This window comes from Zeugodacus cucurbitae, chromosome 6 (genome assembly GCF_028554725.1).
Source record: "Zeugodacus cucurbitae isolate PBARC_wt_2022May chromosome 6, idZeuCucr1.2, whole genome shotgun sequence".
NCBI lineage: Eukaryota > Metazoa > Arthropoda > Insecta > Diptera > Tephritidae > Zeugodacus > Zeugodacus cucurbitae.
Window position 1 is genome coordinate 39,471,952 of NC_071671.1, and position 21,903 is coordinate 39,493,854.

General features: G+C 33.0%; 1 protein-coding gene across 5 annotated transcripts in view; it reads left to right on the forward strand.

The window, feature by feature from the left end:
- LOC105216892 (putative fatty acyl-CoA reductase CG5065) overlaps positions 1–21,541 on the forward strand; it is a 28,190-nt gene extending 6,649 nt beyond the window's left edge. The window contains exons 2-9 of one of the 5 annotated variants that reach the window (XM_054232744.1): positions 8,225–8,509; positions 8,703–9,128; positions 19,584–19,782; positions 20,341–20,491; positions 20,689–20,777; positions 20,864–20,995; positions 21,053–21,178; positions 21,260–21,541. In XM_054232744.1, the coding sequence (XP_054088719.1) occupies positions 8,233–8,509; positions 8,703–9,128; positions 19,584–19,782; positions 20,341–20,491; positions 20,689–20,777; positions 20,864–20,995; positions 21,053–21,178; positions 21,260–21,380 (1,521 nt within the window). In that variant the 5' untranslated portion in view covers positions 8,225–8,232 and the 3' untranslated portion in view covers positions 21,381–21,541. Of the gene's footprint in view, positions 1–8,224; positions 8,510–8,702; positions 9,129–12,249; positions 12,449–12,521; positions 12,762–12,819; positions 12,952–13,021; positions 13,151–13,239; positions 13,617–15,342; positions 15,542–15,677; positions 15,918–15,974; positions 16,111–16,181; positions 16,311–16,876; positions 17,545–19,583; positions 19,783–20,340; positions 20,492–20,688; positions 20,778–20,863; positions 20,996–21,052; positions 21,179–21,259 lie in introns of those variants that run through there. The other 4 variants (XM_054232748.1, XM_054232745.1, XM_054232746.1 and 1 more) reach the window with 4 other exon arrangements.
- The last annotated feature ends 362 nt before the right edge of the window (positions 21,542–21,903 follow it).

The window sequence follows — 21,903 nt, forward strand, 5'->3', positions numbered from 1 at the left end:
AATACCAAATTATTTTTCAACCAATTCATGATTTATTAATGATATTTTATATATTGCAACACACTTTATGGGAAAATAAAACAAAATAAAATATAATAATTAATTCCGTTAACGGCATCAATGGTAATTTGCAATCGAATTTTTAATTATATATTTTAATTTTATCATAATTATATTCGAAGTTCATTTTACAGTTTAGCAGTTATATTTTGCAATTCATTGCACACTGGTCACGGTTTAAAACCCATTTCATCGATCATATATTAATTGCAAGCGAAAAGTTAAAAACAGTAAAAATAATTTGCCAAAAATAGAGAAGCAAATCGGGTTTTCGCCACACATATACATACACACATGTAGCTTTACAAGATTAGCCGCTTGCGGTGTGAGCGTTTGGAGCATCGCGAAATGCGCACCAACGGCATCGCTTATCCCATTATATTCCATTTGTCGCCATGCAACCTACACTTTCGTTTTTGCTGACCAGCTTGTAGTATTTGATTTTATTATCTTCGTATTTTTGAATTTTTGTTCTTTTTCACTTTCTGCTAGTTTGCATAATTAAAAATATTCCCAAAGGCAATTTGCATCCATAATAAAACCGAACCGAATTTACACAAGCATCTCTAACAGGTTTTGGTTTCTTTCAAATTTTACAGTTAATTGTTTTTTGTTCATGTTTACTTCGGTGGGCTTTGCAAAATCCAGCTTCGTATCGCTTTGGTTAGTAAATTGCGCATATGATTTTGTAAATATTTGGAAATTTTTTATTTTATATTATTGCTTTAGAAGACTAAACAAAAGTTTACATAATGAACCGGTATGCCGTATAAATACTGCTAGAGTAGCGAAATCATGCCAACAACAAATACCGGTGAATTCTAAATAAAGTTGGGTGTTCAGAATAAAACACCTAAAATAGGAAAATGAAATATAAATTTTTATTTCGAATAATTATTTATTATCGGCTGATTATTCGACCCATGTAAGAGCCACGAAGCCTAAAAACCACTGATCGAATTTTTATGAGAAGATAATAATATGGAATTTTTGTTTCGACGTTCTAAATAATAGATTATATCGACCGAAATAGTCTTATATTATCAAGGTTTGTTTTTTCCAACAAGTTTTTATTGGTTTATATGAGATTAAATTTATAGTCCACACAGTTCAAAAATAAGAAAGATCAGTTATTGAAAAATTGAAAAATTTATATAATAAATAGTAATGAAGTTTGCAGTCTTGTGTTGGTGGCCACTATTTAAAAAATTTAATTCCATAAATCTATACAATTAATAATTTTTATACTCTCGCAACATGTTGCACAGAGTATTATAGTTTTGTTCACATAACGGTTGTTTGTGTCACCAAGAAATAAAAGAGTTAGATATGGGGTTATATATATCAAAATGATCAGGGTGACGAGTAAAGTTTAAATCCGGATGTCTGTCTATCCGTCCGTCCGTGCAAGCTGTAACTTAAGTAAAAGCCCCCTACTAAGTTTTTTGTACATATCTCGTAAACTACTAAAGCTATATCAAATGGAACTTTCTAGAGTCGTTTCTTTTAGGTACTAACTTATACAGTCCAAAAATAGAGGAAATCGGAAACCCACCTCTAATACAAAAGTTATGTTGAAAACTACTAAAAATGCTTTAATTCAGTACGGAAAATCACCAGAAACCTTAAATTTCATTATAAAGATCGTACAGAATAGCTGCACTCAAAATGGTATACAAAATTAAAATGGGCGTGGTTTTTGCTGACGTTAAAATGTTTTCTCAATTTCTGTAGGGCAATATATTTGTTTTTATTATTGTATAGCCATAGTTAAAGGCTTTAAGAGAAATCATAAAAAACACTTGCTACAATTAAATTCACCATAAACCAGTTTTATTGAAATTTGCGGAAAATTTCCATGCGCCAAAAACGCAAACAAAATAGCAATAAATTGCTCAAAATTTTCCACCCCGCTATTACACATTACAACTGTTTTTATTTTATTTTATTTTTTGTACAAATATTTATCGCACTTGAGGTCAAACAGAATTGGTTTCATTGAAAATGTTTGTTGATAAGTTTCTTCATAAGCAAACACGCGCACTTCTGTGTGTGTAATCGTTTTTACAACACTCATATTCTAGCAAAATAAATACACTCAAGAGCTACGGAGCGTCTAAGGCAATGGCAGCAAACAAACTGCAAAGTCTGTTGCAAAAGAATGATTTTCGCAATACCACGAACATGATATGGTGTGTGTTAAAGTTGCTGTGCAACGCTGGCAAAAACCGGTAGCAATTGACACGTGCGCGAAGTTCCGATCAGTTCACTGCGTTAACTTGGCGATAAATCTTGTAAAAGATTTTCACTGGATCGTCGTAGATATAAAGGTGTTAATAAACAGTGACTCCTCCTTTAAAGCCACATCTTAGTGTTTTTGTTGGTTGTGGAAGAGGGGTCACGTTTAGCAACAAATTTATAAAAAAGCAATATGAAGATGTGAGTCCAAGTCTCCTTGCTTTTCACTCAATAAGTATATTTGAAAAACCGTTAGTTATGTGGTAAATATGATTAATGTCTACTCCAGTGTTAATACTTTGTTTACAAATGTCCACATTTTGTCTGTCTCTGGATATTTCTTTGTCATTAAAAGTACGTTATGAGGGCTTACTTATTGCATGTACCAGCCCACATATGTTTACAGTAAATTAGCAGTTAAACAGGTTCCCCTATATACATATTCCTTTGCCTTTCATACATATTTTGTGGTTTTACAAGCAAGTAAAAAAATTTAGTAACTAAAACCGAAAAAAAATTAACTGAAAATAGATATCCAGTGCATTTTTAATACATACTTTCATACAAAAAAAAGATAAATCAGTTTCCCACAGTAAAAAGATAAGCAATATTTGTGTAATGACAGAGTAATTGGTTGGGTTCGTTGCTTAAGTCTTTTGTAATAAACATTCAATATTTACGACTAATCACATAAATGTTAAATTGCCTTTAAACTAATCGCTTTAATGCCATCACAGCACATATGAATGAAAATAATTACATTGTGAAACTATGTAAGCAATTCCGCAGAAATTATGTCAGTTACTCTACCACATAAAACAGAATTACATATTTCAAATTGCTTACCAGATTTATTTCATAGCGGTGCATTGAATGTCTCGTCAAAACACACAACATTTTTCCACACTCTTACATGTATACTCGTACATGCATATGTATGTAATTCCGAGTGTTTTTACAATGCGAACAAATTCCATTGAGCCGACATAACGCAATTGGAGCATGCCGTAGTGGTGCGATGGAACGGCAGCTAGACAACCGAAAGTGTTGGATGGCAGTCAGCTAGTAGCTCCTCAATGGCTGCTAGCATTAAATTAACCGGTGCGGGTTATGAAGCAATGTTTACATTTTGTAAAAACACTTACGCTTACGTTTACATTTGTGGATGTGTGTGTGTGTAAAGATAAATGAAATGTAAGCAAAAATTAGACTTTGCACAACCAGAGCAATGACCTCTCTTAAATGCTCTTAAATATGTATAAATGTTTTCGCTAACTAGTAACAAAAGTAATTTTGTAGACAGTTAGGCATCGCAATTGAAGGTAATAACAATAACAAGTTTAATTGTAGTGATTCTTCTAGAATATATTTATGTAGGATACCCATTAGTTTTCTGTTCATAATTTACACAAACCAGTTTCAGGGCTTTTATTCCGTAAATTGCTTTATATTTTATAGCTTAGATAGACGGCAGACGGTTGTTAGCCGCACAACTAGTACAAAATCATAGATTATTAAAAAAATATACATAAATAAGTTATTATTAGAACTTTCACTTTAGAAAACTTAGCTATTTAATTGCCTGCGAATGTTTTTGTTTACATTTAATTGAAAAACATCTGTCTTGTTTTCATTCACAATAGCTTAAAAGCGGCCATTTTTAACAATGTTGCCGAAAATTCCACTAACTCTCTAATCTCTTTTGAGGATTATATGCGAGTTAGCAAATGGAGTTAACTGAGATAACTTCCGAATTAATCCCGATTAAAGCAGTTAAACCGGATTTTTCAAAACATTACTTGTTTACTCATTCGAGCTTTTAAAATGTTACGAATACGGTAATAATTCTCCATTAACTGGCTATTATGCCAATACAATTTTCAGAACTGAATTGAACAATTTATATAAAACTGCTCGTAGTTGGCTTAGTACTTTGATAAAATCTTCGTTGGACTGAATGTGTGACCACTTGAGCCTGAGTAGAAATTAAAATCGGCCGATATTCAAAATTATCTAACAAGTAAGGAAGGGCTAAGTTCGGGTGTAACCGAACATTTTACACTCTCGCAATTTATTTAGTTAATTTTATTAAGACAACACACAATTCTTCTCGTATATTCGACATAAAGTCCACTAGAATAACGAAAATAAGTCCATATAGTAAAATATGAGTGGAACCCTCCTATACCATCTTTACCATACATTTTTGAGTGTCTGCTGTTTTTATACTCTCGCAACAAAAGTTGCTAAAGAGAGTATTATAGTTTTGTCCACATAACGGTTGTTTGTAAGTCCTAAAACTAAACGAGTTAGATATAGGGTTATATATACCAAAGTGATCAGGGTGACGAGTAAAGTTCAAATCCGGATGTCTGTCTGTCCGTCTGTCCGTCCGTGCAAGCTGTAACTTGAGTAAAAAATGAGATATCTTAATGAAACTTGGAACAGGTGTTCCTTGGGCGTGACCCAGCCCCCAAATATGTTTTTTGTATATATCTTGCAGACCAATAAAGCTATATAAACCAAACTTTCTGCAGTCGTTTCTTTTAGCCGTTTCCTTATACAGTCCAAAAATGAAAGAAATCGGATAATAACCACGCCCACCTCCCATACAAAGGTTAGGTTGAAAATGACTAAAAGTGCGTTAACTCACTAACGAGGAACGTCAGAAACACAAAATTTCACAAAAATGATAGCAGAAGGAAGCTGCACTCAGATCTTTTTACAAATTGGAAAATGGGCGTGGCATCGCCCACTTATGGGTCAAAAACCATATCTCAGGAAGTACTCGACAGATTTTAATGAAATTCGGTGTATAATGTTTTATTGACACCCTGATGACATGTGTGGAAAATGGATGAAATCGGTTCACAACCACGACTACTTTCTTTATAACTCAATTTTGAATTCCATCTGAATCCTTCACTTTATAATATATACATTCGGAACCAATGATGATAGCGAAATAAAAATTTACACAAATACAGTATATGATCTGTGGCATCACTTGTGGAAAAATATTCAAAAACGGACTATAACTTTTCAAGGCCCCAGATATCGAACATGTTGAACTCAGCGCCTAAGGTTAAATTTTAACCGAAAATATCGGTAAATCTCTCAGCTAATTTAATGTAATTCAGAGGAAATTGTTTTCTTCCAATAGTGTGTCTCTGTTCCAAAAATTATTAAAATCGGGCCACAACATCTCCTAGCTCCCATATACATAATTATAGGTTTTTCAAAAATTCGTTGGGCTTTATCACGCATATATGTATTGGTTAATATGTGATATATCTTAGCAAAATTAAGTGAGCGTATAGTATTGGATATAGTGTATCTTGCTGGTGAAATTGAATGAAATCGGTTCAGGAATTACCTCAGCCCTCATATCTATATATGACTTTAATTATTCTATTAAACTTTATGCCGAATTTATGGGTAAATTTGTGCGTTATCTTAATAAAATTTCTTCAATAAATTGCGAGAGTATAAAATGTTCGGTTACACCCGAACTTAGCCTTTCCTTACTTGTTCTTAGTTATTTTCTTATTTTGCTTAGTTATAGTACTTTAAAACTTTTCGGTTAACGTCATTATGTGGGCGTAGTTTCATTAAGGTATCTTAATTTTACTCAAGACGGACGGACAGACATCCGGATTTCAAATCTACTCGTCACCCTGATCATGGTATATAAAACCCTATATCTAACTCGTTCAGTTTTATGCTATTTGTGCGGTTTTTATCTTTTTTTCGAAAAACTGTATTTAACTAGAATTAATTAATAGTGGATATAGAATATTAACTAAAATAGTAAAAATTACTTGTAAAAGTAAACACAAAGTTATTTAGTTTATCTCATAAAACTGTTTATTCTATGTAGAATTTGATTATACTGGTTTTTGTAAATTATACCAGTTTTCTGTTTGAGTCGGTACTCCAAAAATTTAATGAATCCCAGAAAGTTATTACAAAATATAGAAACACAAACATTCACGCCGATTTAATATATGTATGTATTATGAATACTCAATATTTTCTCCGTCGATAGATTGAAATAAAAAAAAAGAATATTTCGATTTATTAGTTTAAGTGTAAAATTTTAGTTTTTCCTTAAGACGTATGGTCCTCATACATAGCACATAGTCTACGTAATATTTTACCCCAAATGATAATAATAAATTCATACTACTAGAGAAAAGTATTCTTTAATAACACAATTTGTTTATTGAAAGTTTCATTAACGAACAGCTATCCAATTGAAAGAGATGAAAGACATACTAGCAGTAAGTTTTTCTGATCCTCGAAATAAATAAAATTACTAAATTGCCGTATTGCCGTATTGTAACGTCTGAATGTTGACAAAGTGAACGTGCACCATTTGCGAGCGCGCATTCTTTTTACTTACTGTAAATAAGTTTCGCTTATTAGACATACAACTACTTCGAAGCCAAAAAAGCGCAGAGGAACACTACGCAATCGCAATAACTCTTCGACCACATTTTGCTGCAACTTCAATTGGCCATTTATTGTGCGAGTGGCAGACAATTGCCGTTACTTAGGCAGCTAATTCTGGCACAAGCACCCGGTTGCGCGATTCCACACACACGCCGCACTTGGATTCTGACCATCGACCACAAAATTGCGAACAGCAACAACAACAACAACAGTTGTTCACCCAATTCACTCGAATTGCGGTTTGCCTACATAACTGTGTGTGTCTAAACGACATTACGCGGCTACTTTTCCATTTCAGCACTACTTTCGTTACATAACCGCAACGCAAATGCAATATCGTAAATGCGGCATGGCAATATTGCCAATCGCGCGTGCAACTATCTGCTGCCGCCGCTATACCTGTATTCGCAATTGTTAGCAATCGCTGCAACCTGTTTCGCGGCTGCTACCTTCTCTATTTTCGAAAGGAAAAGGCATTGCAACGTCGCGAAACTCCGCCACTACTACTTGCCACATTGTCTGCTGTTCATATTTATGACGTTGCTGTTGCCTCAACAATACGCGCTACAATTTGTTGCAGCAGGAGAAAAATATTTATGTATGACAGCATATGAAATGGAAACTCCAATTATAATATTACAATAAATGCAAGTATCCGCCTTGCAGTGCCACTCAAGTTCTGCGGAGTGTTGCACTTTGCTACTCAACTACTTGTTGTTGCAACAAAGCATTGTCGGCTGTCATGCCACCGACATGCTCATACTTGTGCTTGTAATGCTTATTCACTGGCACTGTTGGCGAACAAAGTTGTTGCGACGAAGAAATTTAGGCTTGTGTGGGACAAATGTAGTGAAGATCATTGGTTCGATTCTCACGAATTAGATTGAACTTCAATGAAAAGATAATCTTTTGTTGAACTATTTTGGTTTCAAACCAACTTCCACATCGAAAGATAATTTATTCTAATACATGAGTTGTTGCAAAAACTTCTGATTTGTTTTAGAAAGCAACTGTGCCTGAAATCAGTGCCTAGGACCCTTTAAAGATTGATAGCAATGTAGAGTGTGCTTCGCTTTAGCTTTTCCATTAATCATTCTGCCACAACTTACTTCAATGCTTTACGCTAGCCACGAGTATTGTGGTAATTATGCGAGTACTTGAACCCTTCATCAAGTGGCACTGATACAATGACTTCCAACAGGCAACCGTATCGAATACAGTATTACTAGCAATGAAATTACACTGAAATTAATACTGTAACTTTGTATTTGTAAATAAATATATTAAAGTCCCAAATAATGGTATCTTTGGCGCTCTTTGGGGGTTCGAATATAGATAGTTTTGATAAAAATAAAGAAATAAAATAAAATAAATATATTATAATAAAAAGGCAATCGAGTTTTCTATCCATTAAGACCTTATTTCTATATTCATGTAATTAACTTTCCTATTTTTATTACTTTATTTGCAGTTATCAAAATGCCGGAGTTAACACCAGTTCAGGAGTATTATAATGGCAAGACCATATTCATTACGGGCGCCTCTGGTTTTATGGGCAAGGTTTTGGTCGAGAAGCTGTTGTACTCGTGCTCCGCTTTAAAAGAGATCATCATCATCGTTCGTCCAAAGCGCGGAAAGAGCCCCGAAGTGCGTTTGGAAGAGATGTTCAAGTTGCCGATTTTCCAGCGTATACGTGAGGAGAAACCGGAGGTGTTGAAGAAGGTCACCAGTTTCAATGGCGATGTGACTTATGAAAGTAAGTTTCCGTGTACTAAAAGCAGTGTTTTGAAAATATATTATGGTTTATAATATTATTCTGAATTATTTCGTTGTGGTCGCGGTATATTCATAATTCTTAAATTTAGTTGCGTTATATGTCCATTGATTTGTTTTCACTTCTATACATTACAAAATCTAAACACCTGATTTTTATCTCCTCTATCTCACAGATCTGGGTCTCAGCGGTGAGAATTTGAAATATGTCATTGACAACACAAACATCGTTTTTCACATGGCGGCCACTCTCAAACTTGAGGGCAACTTAAAGGATGCCATTGACATGAACACAACGGGTACACGTCGCGCTCTGGATATTTCCAAACAAATGAAGGGTCTTGAAGCTTTCGTACATGTGTCCACTGCTTTCTGTAATTGTGATCAGGAGGTTATGTACGAGAAGGTCTACGAATATCCACACAAGCCAGAGGATCTTATGCGCATGGTTGAATGGATGGACCTTAAAACGTTGGAGTCCATCACGCCCGAGTTGATGAAACCGCATCCAAACACTTATACCTATTCGAAGCGTTTGGCTGAAATTTTGGTGCGTGACCATTACGAGACTATGCCGGTGATTATAGCGCGTCCCAGTATCGGTAAGTGCTTAGTGACCAACATTTTTCTATACGAATATATAATAAATCATTTAACTATTATTTTTATATACACCATAAATATGCGTTCTTTAAATGGGCTTGGCGCATTATGCTTCATTTTCCCCTTTTCGTAGTTTTAAGATAATTAAAATGCGTTAATGCTTCACTGACCTCTTTGAGTTTAATTAACAAAAATTTTAAGTTAATTTAAGTATGTATCAGCATATTTTGTTGAATTAAATTATTCAATATTTATTTGTCTTTAAATACAGACTCCTGCAACAAAAAAATAAAACAAATAATAATTTTAGCATCTATATTGTTGCATATAACTAATTCACATCTAAATGTTTATGAATTTAACTCAAAATCAGTAAAATGCTAACAGATATTTGTGTGTGTTTCAAACTGTTATATATCATCAACAGTATCCACGCAACACCTCTTTCAATTTTGTTGCACTTTGTATAGCTCGCTGTAAACCACCTGTTTTACAACTCAACTCCAATTAGCAATTGGACAACTCAATTTGAATTAAGAATTGTAAAGCGGTAATTGTTTTTCAACACCAAACATTTCATTAGCCATTTCCTTTTTGCGTCGGTTTGTTTAGGAAAATACTGTTACAATGATTTGGTAAGAAAAAGAGACAAATGAAAACTTAAACATATTTTTGGTTAGAGAATCATTGAGAACTTTTATTTTTGTTAAATTTATAGGTAGATAATTTATTTTTATTTGAAGCAAGAGAAGTTGCTACCGTCTACTATATTTGTCTCTGTGTCTCTGAGCCAAAGTTTTGAGACAATATATTGAGAAATTATTTAGTTTGTTAGTTTTAGGGAATATTTATTGAGTAATAGGTATTTTAGGTAATCTGCAAAATATATATCTATACAAATATAATTATTTATTTATTATTTATATATATGTAATTACAGTATTATTTAATCGAATATATTATAACTTGTTTATATTACAAATACCATATTCTAATATATATAGCTTATTCTTTTAAAAAAGCTTTATTTCGTCTCGCTTTACATTCGCTAACAAAATTCTTTATGAAATTGTGCTATGTGCTTTTAATGTTAAAACGCTTTTCGAACATTCCGTCTACTCTCTCGCTTGTGTTGTGTAACTAAAACATAAACAAGACATGAAAATTCTAAAACAAATATTTATAAGTGTTACCTCAAAACATGCGACAAAACGCAGTTGTGCTTAACTACAGTCAAAATCGGTTTACACACCCATTCCTCATGTATCTATTAACCGGAAAGTGCGTTTACCCAAATTTGTGCAACACAATATTAGTAATTAAAAGTGCCTACATACTTGAAATTAAAAAAAAACATGAAAAATAATAAAGATAAAATATTATAAAAATTTCATAAAATGCAAAAATATAGAAAAAAAAATTTAAAAAACCAAAAAAAGACAACAATAAAAAAACGACCTGCCATTGCTACACATTACCAACATGCATACACAGTTACATTTATTAACGAACTCCTTATTTGCTTACCGAACTTGCTTACAAACGGACATGTTTGCTGCCAGCTTCTGCTCATTGAACAAACTCAAGCTTCACAATTCCTCACAATCGCTCGCCTCCACAAAAACATCAGCATTGTCGCAAACGAAATACAAACACAAAAGTAAAAAAAACGAAACGTGTTTGTGTGAAACAGTTAAAAGTGCAAATGAAATGTTGCAATGCCACCGCTAAACCTACCCAGCTGATAACTTTATACCGACCCGCACGTCTTGAAACACTACTTCGCCGTTGTAACGCTTTGCTAAGGCCAGTGCTTTTAATAAAGTAAGAGCAAAAAAATTACATGTGAATAACGGTATGTTGCAAATAAAAAACAAACAACGAAGAAACACTCACATCCCGAGTTTCCAAGCCATGCTTCCTTTTCCATTCCAAAGAATAAGTGTTTTTTCTTTATTCCTCCCTTTATATCCAAGTTCATACATATTTTTTCATCCTCATTATATTTTTTAATTTCATCATTTTCAAATGCTTTATGCTCCAAATTATTTCATATTTATATAAAAAGGTATGAATTTAATAATATTTTCTTGAAACAATAACGACTGAGCGTATACTCTAGTAGCTTCATGAGTACTTAGAGTTCAAACTTACATTATGCCTCTTCATTTCTTACGACACTCATAAAATACATCTGTTTTTATTTACATAGGTATATTAACCTAAATATTATATATAGAGTTATCTAATAGAGAAAAGTGTACTACCAAGTACCAGTACAATATTGGGTCTTACCTACTGAGAAACCCTGTCCATAACACTGTTTGATTTAAAGCTAATTTCGAGCAAAAACTCCAAAATATCAACAAGTATTTAGAATATTTCATCTAAATTGAAACAGTTAAATCTCAAAACATTTTTAGATTATTTAAGATAGTATGCTCTAATTAATTAGATATTTTTTTTAAATATCATATGAAAAACTGTTCAAACAGTTCCCTTGATCCAGGGTATCTCTCTTCTAAAATTCTTAAAATGAAGGTTGGCTGATAGTCATTTTCAATGCAAAATTTTATATCTGTAAACTATACCTATGATATTATTTCATCTTATAAGATATAGACAGCAAGAACCCTTTACCCTTTATTTATTTTTCGAAATTTTCCAAAAAAAATGCAAAATAGCTGCTTTTTTTTTACCCAACAAACAAAAAAACTAAACTTACTATAACATTATCAAGACCAAAATAAAAGTTCCTCTAATACTAGATTATATGATTATTAGATCAAATGATACGTACTTGTATACATTCATTCAGACAGATTCATACATCAGATCAATATACAGTGGATCCATTAAATATATAAATATAAAAAATATTTTCCGGCCTCATCAAGAAAAATTTAAATTCACGTTATTCCATTCATCCTTTACTGCGACACATCAGATATATTATATATGCCATCTATTCCCTTCATACAAACATTCGTTTCCTTCTCACAATAAACCAATCCTTGTTATGTACCTAGCCTTTCTATAACAACTTCCCATCTCTGTACTAAGAATCCCCGCCTTTCTTCCTATTAACGATAACTCATTCCTTCCTTTCCTATTATATAGTATCGCCATCGGCGTATGAACCCGTACCCGGTTGGGTTGACAACTTGAATGGACCCACTGGTCTGTTGGTGGGCGCCGGTAAAGGTGTTATACGTTCGATGCTCATCGATACGCGCTTCAAATCTGAAGTCATTCCGGTTGATTACGCTATTAATGGACTTATTGTTATGCCTTACGAGTTTAACACACAGCCAACGCGGTATGCAAACCCTTTCTTGTATTCAAGTATAAAATCCCAAAAAATCTCTAAACTCTTGCACTTATCGACACAGTCCGGCCTCAGTGCCAATTTACAACATCACCGCAGCGGAACACCGTAAAATGCAATGGGGCGAGGCGATCGAGATGGGTAAGAAAATCGGCTATGAGTACCCCATGGAGTTGTGTTTGTGGTATCCGGATGGTTGCATCACCACCAACCGATTGCACCATCAAATCAACGTGCTACTCTTCCATTGGCTACCAGCATATTTTATTGACTTCATACTCTTCCTACTCGGTCAGAAACGATTGTAAGTGTGTTGAAATCTTTCGAAAATCGTACGTGGTGTTGACACTTCAAAATTTTAGCATGTTACGTGTGCAGCGGCGTATTCAAATAGGTCTTAGTGTGTTACAATTCTTCTCGATGCGCTCGTGGGTGTTCAAGTCACCAGCGTTTGATGGCCTGTGGAAAAATCTCACGCCGGAGGATAAAAAAATGTACGTAACCGCAAAAGTATAAGCTACATTTGAACATAAGAAATAAGAAAATAACAATAACTGTATATAGTTTCAACATGGATATGGACCCCAAAGAGTCAATCGAAGAGTATATGCTTTCCTGTCTGCATGGCGGACGTCTATATCTGATGAAAGAAACGCCTGAGTCACTGCCGCGTGCACGCCGCAATCTAAAAATGTGAGCGAATGAGACTAACGTGGACCAAGTGCCACTTCTCTGAAATACCCGATGTCTTATGTATTTGTAAACACTTCCGAATTTTACAGCTTATACGTTTTGGATCGGTTCTGTAAGACAGTGATTATCGGCATGTTGGCCTATTGGCTTTATAATCGCATTGCGTCTTTTATCTCCGTTTAGAGTTGGCTTTGTATATAGTAACGTGAGATTATCATCATGGAAGCAGGAGCATGATGAATGATTTTTTATTATATTTGCAGCGCTGAATTTCGAATTTTATGCTTCAATTCGCTTTATATGCACAAAATGTACCTAATGGTTATGAAATCTTTTTTTGTATGTTTATAGGTTTAGTTTTAAGTGAATCCATCACACATTTTACATATGTATTCCATATAATATTTGTGTGATGTTGTTTTAATTTGAATAAAATAAAAATGCATATTTTTGTGCACATTTATTATCTTGGTGTGTTTTTCTTTTCAATTTTATTCTTCTACTCAGGGAATTATGGAAAAGAGAAACCAATGTTTCAAATTTGGAAATATTATCAGGCTTCAATTTGTAAAATTACCGAAATGTCTTGAATTTTTGAGTTTGGCCACAAATGATGGTTTTCGTATGTTTTGTAAATCTCCCATATGGGAGAGAGATCTACAATACAAGAACTTCTACCTTCTTAACTTAATAAGGTACGTTTAGATTGAGTTTAAAAGATATAGTTAAAGTTTTAATAAACACCAAAATTTGAAATGAAAATATGTTATTATAATATAAACTAAAGCTTTTTTTAACGAATTTGTGTCGAAATATCAGTAAAAATTAAAAGAGAATGAATTTTTTGGGCATTAATATATCGACAGGTGAAAAAAGCTTTTAGTCTTATGTCGGATGTCGAAATTACTTTCTGATCTCATCTGCTTAAAAAAATCGAAAAGTTTAAAATCACTTATAACTTTAAAAAATGTCTGCTTGTTCTGTTGACAATATTGAAATATGTAGTATTACTTGCATAAAGCGCTTAAAATAGGGTTCGATATTAAATCAGCCATAGCTACTTATGAACAAATTTGATGATGTTGTTAAATTTTATGAATATTATTTTCAATCGCTAAACTAGACTAAGTATTTTTTTTTTATGGAATTGAGGATCATTTGGTATAATTAGATCCAAGAGAACATAGCATCGTCAAACGTAGGTTCAAATATATATATAATTGTAGAAAGAGGAGCTTGAAATTTAATTTTTTTATGTGAAAAATATTGAATAAGCGAATGAGAAAGTATCAAGTTTATATTTTTGTTTATTGATTTGTATTCATACATATATAATTCTTAGTAATAATATATAACCACTGATAGGCATTTAAAGCTTATCGTATTTTATTATATTTACAAGTGCATAAATATGTGCATAAATAGTATATTTGTGAATCTTGAATCCATATTGTATGATGCGTGTCTACTGTACGTCTACTGAAATAGAAATATCGACAAAACTATAATAACACGTGATTGTTTTGTAGAACTTCCCTTACATGGTCCTGAATTTTTTTTAAATCATAGTTTCTGCATTGAATTATACGAACTTTCTTCGAAACTAGCTGTTGTCAAAGAAACATAACAGTGATTAATCGTAAAATAATAAGTGCATACTTACCTATAACCGTTTGGTTGAATTTCCGCGCGCGTTGATATTTTGCTTTCGGAAAGTTTGAAATGTGTAAATACAAATCTTCGTCATCTAGTTGGCTACACAAATACATGAAATACTCAAAAAACAAAGAAACTATTTCAGACACACATTTACTACAGACAATTAGATTAGGCTATACCATAGACTTACAAAACCCTAAATTTCCACACAATTAAATTATTTGAAACACCTTCATATGTATACAAGCATATACAACTAGATATTATTCTTAGAAATTTAAAACAATTATATACTAACATTAACACAATTACATAAGAACTTTATTGAAAATAAAAGCAATCGAACTCACACGCACACTCTCACCTACATAACACAAGCCCCTACTCACAGAATCACACATTACAAACATAACACACACATCCACTCACAGCCAACTAATAGAGCCATTGTGGTGCGGCTAACCGGTAACTATATATTCAGTAAATAAAAGATAACAAACAAATGTTGACTTAATCTCTGGAAATCTGTTTAGTGTCACCTGCCGCATTCGAGCCCAAGAAGGGTTGGGTGGACAACTTGAATGGACCCACCGGTCTGATGATTGGCGTTGGCAAAGGCGTCATACGCTCTGTGCTCGTCGACGAGAAGAATCGCTCCGAAGTCATACCAGTCGATTTCGCCATAAACGGACTTATTGTGATACCATACCAGTTCTATAAAAGTCAAAAACGGTTAGAAAATGTTATTAAATCTTCACTGAGCAAAAAAAGTCGTTGCTGTTCTCAAAAAAATTTGTTTGGCACAGGGACGACTGCATATATTGTATCGAAAACTCTCCTTATATATATATGCATTTGTATTCCGCAGTCCTGTCGATATTCCCGTTTACAACATCACAAATGCCGATCACCGCAAAACGAAAATGGGCGATGTGATCAGCATGTGCAAACGCTTGGGACGCGACTATCCCCTCAACGTGGGTCTCTGGTACCCGGATGCTGTCATCACCACCAACAAAATATATCATCAATTCAATGTGCTGATGTTCCATTGGTTACCTGCATACTTCCTGGACTTTTTGCTATTAATATTCGGACAGAAGCGATTGTAAGTCGAAGTTCGAATTTAGAAAATTAGATTGATCAAAACAAAACTCTCTTCAAGCATGGTGCGTGTTCAAAATAAAATTTCTACGGGTCTCGATGTTTTGCAATTCTTCACCCTCCATGCTTGGTGTTTTCAATCAGATAATTTTGCCAGTTTGTGGCATAACCTCGCAACCGAGGACAAGGCCATGTAAGCGTTGTGCATATTTGTGAAAATCAGAAAATATAATCAATTATTTATATTATTATTCCCAACGAAATCTAGCTTCAACATGGACATGAATTCCGACTATAGTGAAGAGGAGTACATCATCGGTTGCATTAAGGGAGGTCGTGAGTACATTCTAAAAGAAAAGATTGAAGACTTGCCAAAAGCCAGATTCCATCAGAAGATGTAAGTTGGAATAAAACTAAATTATTTAGTCATAGACCAATATCATTGTCTTCGGAATGCACAAACAGAACTCAAATGCAATAATTACAGTTTTTGCTCAACTGCGACAAAGTTCACTACGTTGTATTTTAACCCCTTTTCCTACAATAGCACCAAACCTTTTAATTGAAAACAATATTTGTGCTACAAAAAGATATTCACACCTAAGTTCCCTATGGTACTATTCCATTTATTTTGACAATGTTTCTATTTTTAAAGCGATTCCAAAATCCATTAAACGTTCGCAGTCGGTTCAAAACCTACATTCAGGATAATAGTGGCACAAATTGGAAAATATGTAATTAGATTTATCCTGAAAAGGATTATAATCTTGAACTTTTTAAAAGTGTTCTTTTAGCAAGAGTATATTTAGATATTTTAAAATAATATTATTGTTTTATTTATGAAAATCCAAAGTCGATATACGTACTTGAGTTATGAAATATTTGTGATTTGGTGCGATCGTGAACAGCTCCAACCCAACCATATTTGTGCAAATATCCTTAATCCTGTTATTTCTTTTTCAGAATGTATGGCATCGACCGGTTTTTTAAAATTGTTTTTGTGGCACTGTTCGTATATTATTTACTGAAATGGACGGGCATTTTGGCCTTATTTTCGAGCAATGCACAATAAGAATAAGATATGTATAGTACCTTCTATATTTAATTGCCTCATTTTTCCTGCCAATTATAGAAAAATTACTACCTCAAATAATTGTATCAAATAAGTTCATTTTCTTATTTGTTAATATTCTATATGAAACATAAAGGAATTTTTTGCGTTTTTATCAATGACGTGTTTTTATTAATTGAATAAAAATAAATAAAACTACATATGTGTGTTATATGATATTTTTATAGCTTTATAATAAATTGTGTTATTATTATTTTGTTTTCAATGGGTTTAATCAACAGTATAAAAAAATAACTTAACACACTTTACTGTTTATTATTAGTATTCTTCGGTTAAGTAGTAATATATTAGTGTTCGTCAGCGTTCAAGTTTACCAATTTCATATATTTATACATTTACGCCCTGTATTTAAAATTATTTGTGTAAATGCTTTTTATCGATCAGCTGTTTAGTTGTCAAAATCATACATTTAAAATTCCGAGAGTAAACGAAAAGGTGAAGTTTCTTAATTTTTTTGAAAAAACCCTGCAAATGTTGGAGCTATTTGGAAAAAATTATGGTAATCTAATTGCGACTATTTTGAGTGTTCAATAATAAAATCATAATTTAAAAAAGATCAGGAAATTAAGGAAGACTTTGCCTAAATAGTTTAGATATGGATTCTGTTCCAAAATCGCAGGAATTGTTAAGGAACGTTTTGCCACATTTGGATGAAAACAGGTTTAGACAAATTGTGTAGGTCAGCCGAACAACGTTTGATGTTATCGTTAAGCTAATAAAATATGACGAAGTGTTCATTGGCCCGCGTTCGTGCAAGCAAGTGCAATTTATAATAATACTTTACCGACTGGGTTCAATTGGGGAACGAGAAGACTCTTGATCACACTTCAATAATTTTACTATCTTATCCGATGTGTGTAAATGAGTTTTCACACAAATTTTGACAAGTCATTTACGCAATGGTAAACTTATACGGTTTTCGAAGTTTACGTGACTTCTACACGTTTAAACGAATACCCCTATTATATGATAGATAAGTTGTCTACAGTCTACAATATTGAAAAGATTCTCCAAATAATTTTGAAGAATGCTGGAATGATTTAATGTGATAAAAAAATAGTATTAATTAATTAGTAATTTAAGTGATTTCGAGTATTAAAGGTAATTTCGCACCAAATTCAAATTGAGATTTTTGAAAGTTGAATTTATCCCCAATTTCTTCGATAATATCATAATGATATAAAAACCCATTATTACGAGATATTATTTTTTATTTAATTAATTAATCTCTAAAAATGCTAAAATTAAAATTATAAACATATTTTTATTTAACAAAACACTTTCTTTTCGAAGAATTATTTCTATTATAATAAGTTTTTAAGTTAGATTTCATAATCACAAATATCATCTCTTAAAGAGCTTTTTGTGTTACAAAAAGTTTATAATTATTTTTGTAAGAGACCAGCAGACCGCTCCGGCTTCGCACGGGTTTAAACAAACGTTTCAAAAGTTATCAATTTTTACACAATTATACACGCTCTCCCATACATATGTATATACTTTCCCATTTCTTGCGTGGATTCTTTTTAAAAACGTAAAATGCGGCAAATTTGAACATGAAATTATATTTTTTTTGGAATGAGCTAAAACTTGATTAGACCTCTAGTCTTTGGCGTCCGTTGTCTTTCTCTCTATTATGAAGGCGTTGGGAACGTTCAGAGTCGACGCCCTAATGCGAGCTTGTATATTACTAATATTTTGTGCTTCAAGCCGCTGCACATCTTCCGTACTCGACTCTCAAGTTTGTACTTGAGGAACTGCGAGCGCTCGTTACTCGACTCTCTAGCACGCGATTGCGATGCGAAGAGAATGACTCGCAAGACGATTTTCAGTTTCAAATTAAGATTCTCCATCACGGAGTCCTTTTGATACCCTCACCTGGGAACTATTTCCATAAAGTTGAAATTCAAGCAATAAATATAGCCTATGTTACTCGGGGTGAATGTAGCTTCCCAATGGTGAAAGAATTTTTGAAATCGGCACAGTAGTGTTTGAGTTTATTCATTACAAACATACATACAAATCTTTCCTCTTTATAATAGTAGTATAGATAATGAAATTTCTGGTGAGAGATAATTAAGAATATTGACTTTTCATGCTAAGAACAGACTTTTTAGTTTTAAATTAAGCATAACAAGAAAATAATTAATTTTAATTAAGAAACTGCCAATGTTTTCACTATAGTTGTTTCCAAAATTCAGCAATTTATTAATTCGAAACAAAACCCATCTGTTGAATATACTATACATATGTATAAGATAGAAATGGGAGAATAAAACAATAAAACAAAATGTAACCTTTTGATCCGTAGACTATAAAATTATTTGTTATAAAATTTGAAAACCCAATTAATACAAAAATTCTAAATATTAAGCCTGATGAAATTAATTTTTTTATTCAGTGTGACCTATTATATAGGAAGTAAAACGTGTTTCCTTACTATTTTAACAAAACTGAGGTATATATACATATAAGTGTTAATATAATGTTTAATGTATTTAATTATTTCTAACAAATCAAAAATACTTTTGCAAATAGTAACACCTGCTGTACAGGAACCTCTCCCCGGTTGGGTGGACAATCTAAATGGACCCACTGGTGTAATGATCGGTGCTGGAAAAGGAGTAATACGCTCAATGCTATGCAATGGTGAATTAAAGTCGGAGATATTGCCAATTGATATAGCTATTAACGGCTTAATTTTATTACCATACCGTTTCAATATTATGGAGAACAGGTAAGCTTATTTGAAAATGTTCCAAGCTTTACTTAAAATAATATACCAGTACTTAATCGTACATAAAGGGTTTTTCAATAAGAGCGCTTCAAAAGCAAAAGCGGTTTGGGATATCAATGACATTCTTTATTCTTGTGAAAGTAAATTCGATTTAATTAGGTATGAAACTTTGGATTATATGAATTTCTTTTGCTTGACCACCACGGGTACGCTTGCAGAAGTCTAGACGCTGTCCCTATCGGTCTACTTTTGTACCGTTCCTTTTGAATACCTTTTAGAAGAGTACTTTTAGTCGAATACAATTTGAAAGTGTTCCCGATTTAATCTAAATTTAGAATTAAAAAAATTAGAATTTTAAAATACATTAAAATCCATTAATACCGTGGCTACAGACGTTTAACTTTAAGAGCTCAAGTTGACTGTACTATTAAAAGTGTAATTATAACCTTTATCTATGAGATAGTTGAAATTAATGTCTAAGAAATCATAACACTACTGTATATTCTTGGTTAACAGTTATTTAATGCTATTTTTTCCCAACATGTTTTTGTCACTTAGGCCCCAAAATATACCGGTATATAATCTAACTGTACCAGAAACGAAAAAGCGCACTTGGAAATGGATTATGGATGTTGGGCGTGATCTAGGTATAAAATATCCATTCGAAGTTGGACTTTGGTATCCGGACGGTAACATAACTACCAACAAGGTAACAATAAGATATTATTATATAAGTGAAGGAATAGAGGCCACTTATCTAAAGACCAGTTATCCAAGCAAAGCAAAGAAAGCAGTTAAATTCATGAAGTATAAAAAATTTTGTCAAATAGCGTTCTTTTCGCAATCTCTATTCCATCATTCCAGCTTACTTATATCCATAATATAAAAATATTTCTTTTTACTCAGATTTACCACTGGTTCTGCGTTGTTATGTTCATGTGGTTGCCAGCCTATGCTGTGGATTTATTGTTAACTATTTTCGGTCAACGGCGCTTGTGAGTAAAAACCTAGAATATCAATAGTTGTCTCGAACAGAAGAAGTAATAACAAGTTTCACCATTCACTCTTTGCCTTTCTTCAGTATGGTGCGCGTTCAGACGCGTATTGCCACCGGCTTGGATATGCTGCAGTTCTTCACCACACGGTGCTGGGACTTCAAATCACAAAACTTCGAACAAATTCAAGAGGTGTTAAGTCCAGGCGACAAAATCATGTAAGTGTTGTTTTTGTTGGCATATTCTCCAATTTATATTGGCTTAAATTCAAAAAGGTTTAAAATCGAAATGAACGACATCGATGAATATGACTATCTGAAAACGACAATTCTCGGCGGACGTCAATATGTTGTGAAAGAACCACTGTCCTCATTGCCCCGGGCGAGGACTCAGCTTAAAATGTAAGCATGCTATGTTTACGATGTATTGTTCCAATCTACTATTATGTGTGTATGACTAATTAATATCTTTTTCCTGTGAAGGTTATACATTTTGGACCGAGTTTGCAAGTTTGCATTTTTGGCTGGCATCTGCTATTGGTTGTGCTCAAAATTTGGTGTCTTTGGTTTTCTGCGCTCCACCGCATTTGAAAATATAAAATAAACTTTTGATCGTTTTGATAGCATTTTAAACATTTTGTCGTTATTGTATGTAAATATTATTTCATAGTCCACAACCACTGTAAATAGTTATGGCGTCTTTATACTTTACCTTATGTAGAATAAACTGTACTGTGTGGTATATTTTAAATAATTAGAAGTCAAGCTGTTTTCCATTCTTTTATTTTTGTTTACAGCTGAAACTCTATGAATAAGTGACACACTGAATATTTAAATGGGCATTTCTAATTTTATGTTGCTTTCTCCGCTATTTAGATATAAATCTTAATAATTAAACAATGCCATTATACGCGACTTTACTATATACATATCGAGAACTAGAGAAAATAATCGAAATCCAACTTCGGACATATACTGCATTCGATGTGTGGTAATGCTCATATAGAATTTGTAGTACTATAACTAAATTGAGCGTGGCCGCTTACTCATTTTTTGTACATACTTCGTATACTACTAAAGCAAAGCTAGATCAACACAAACTCTCTACGGTCGTTTCCTCTAGGCAC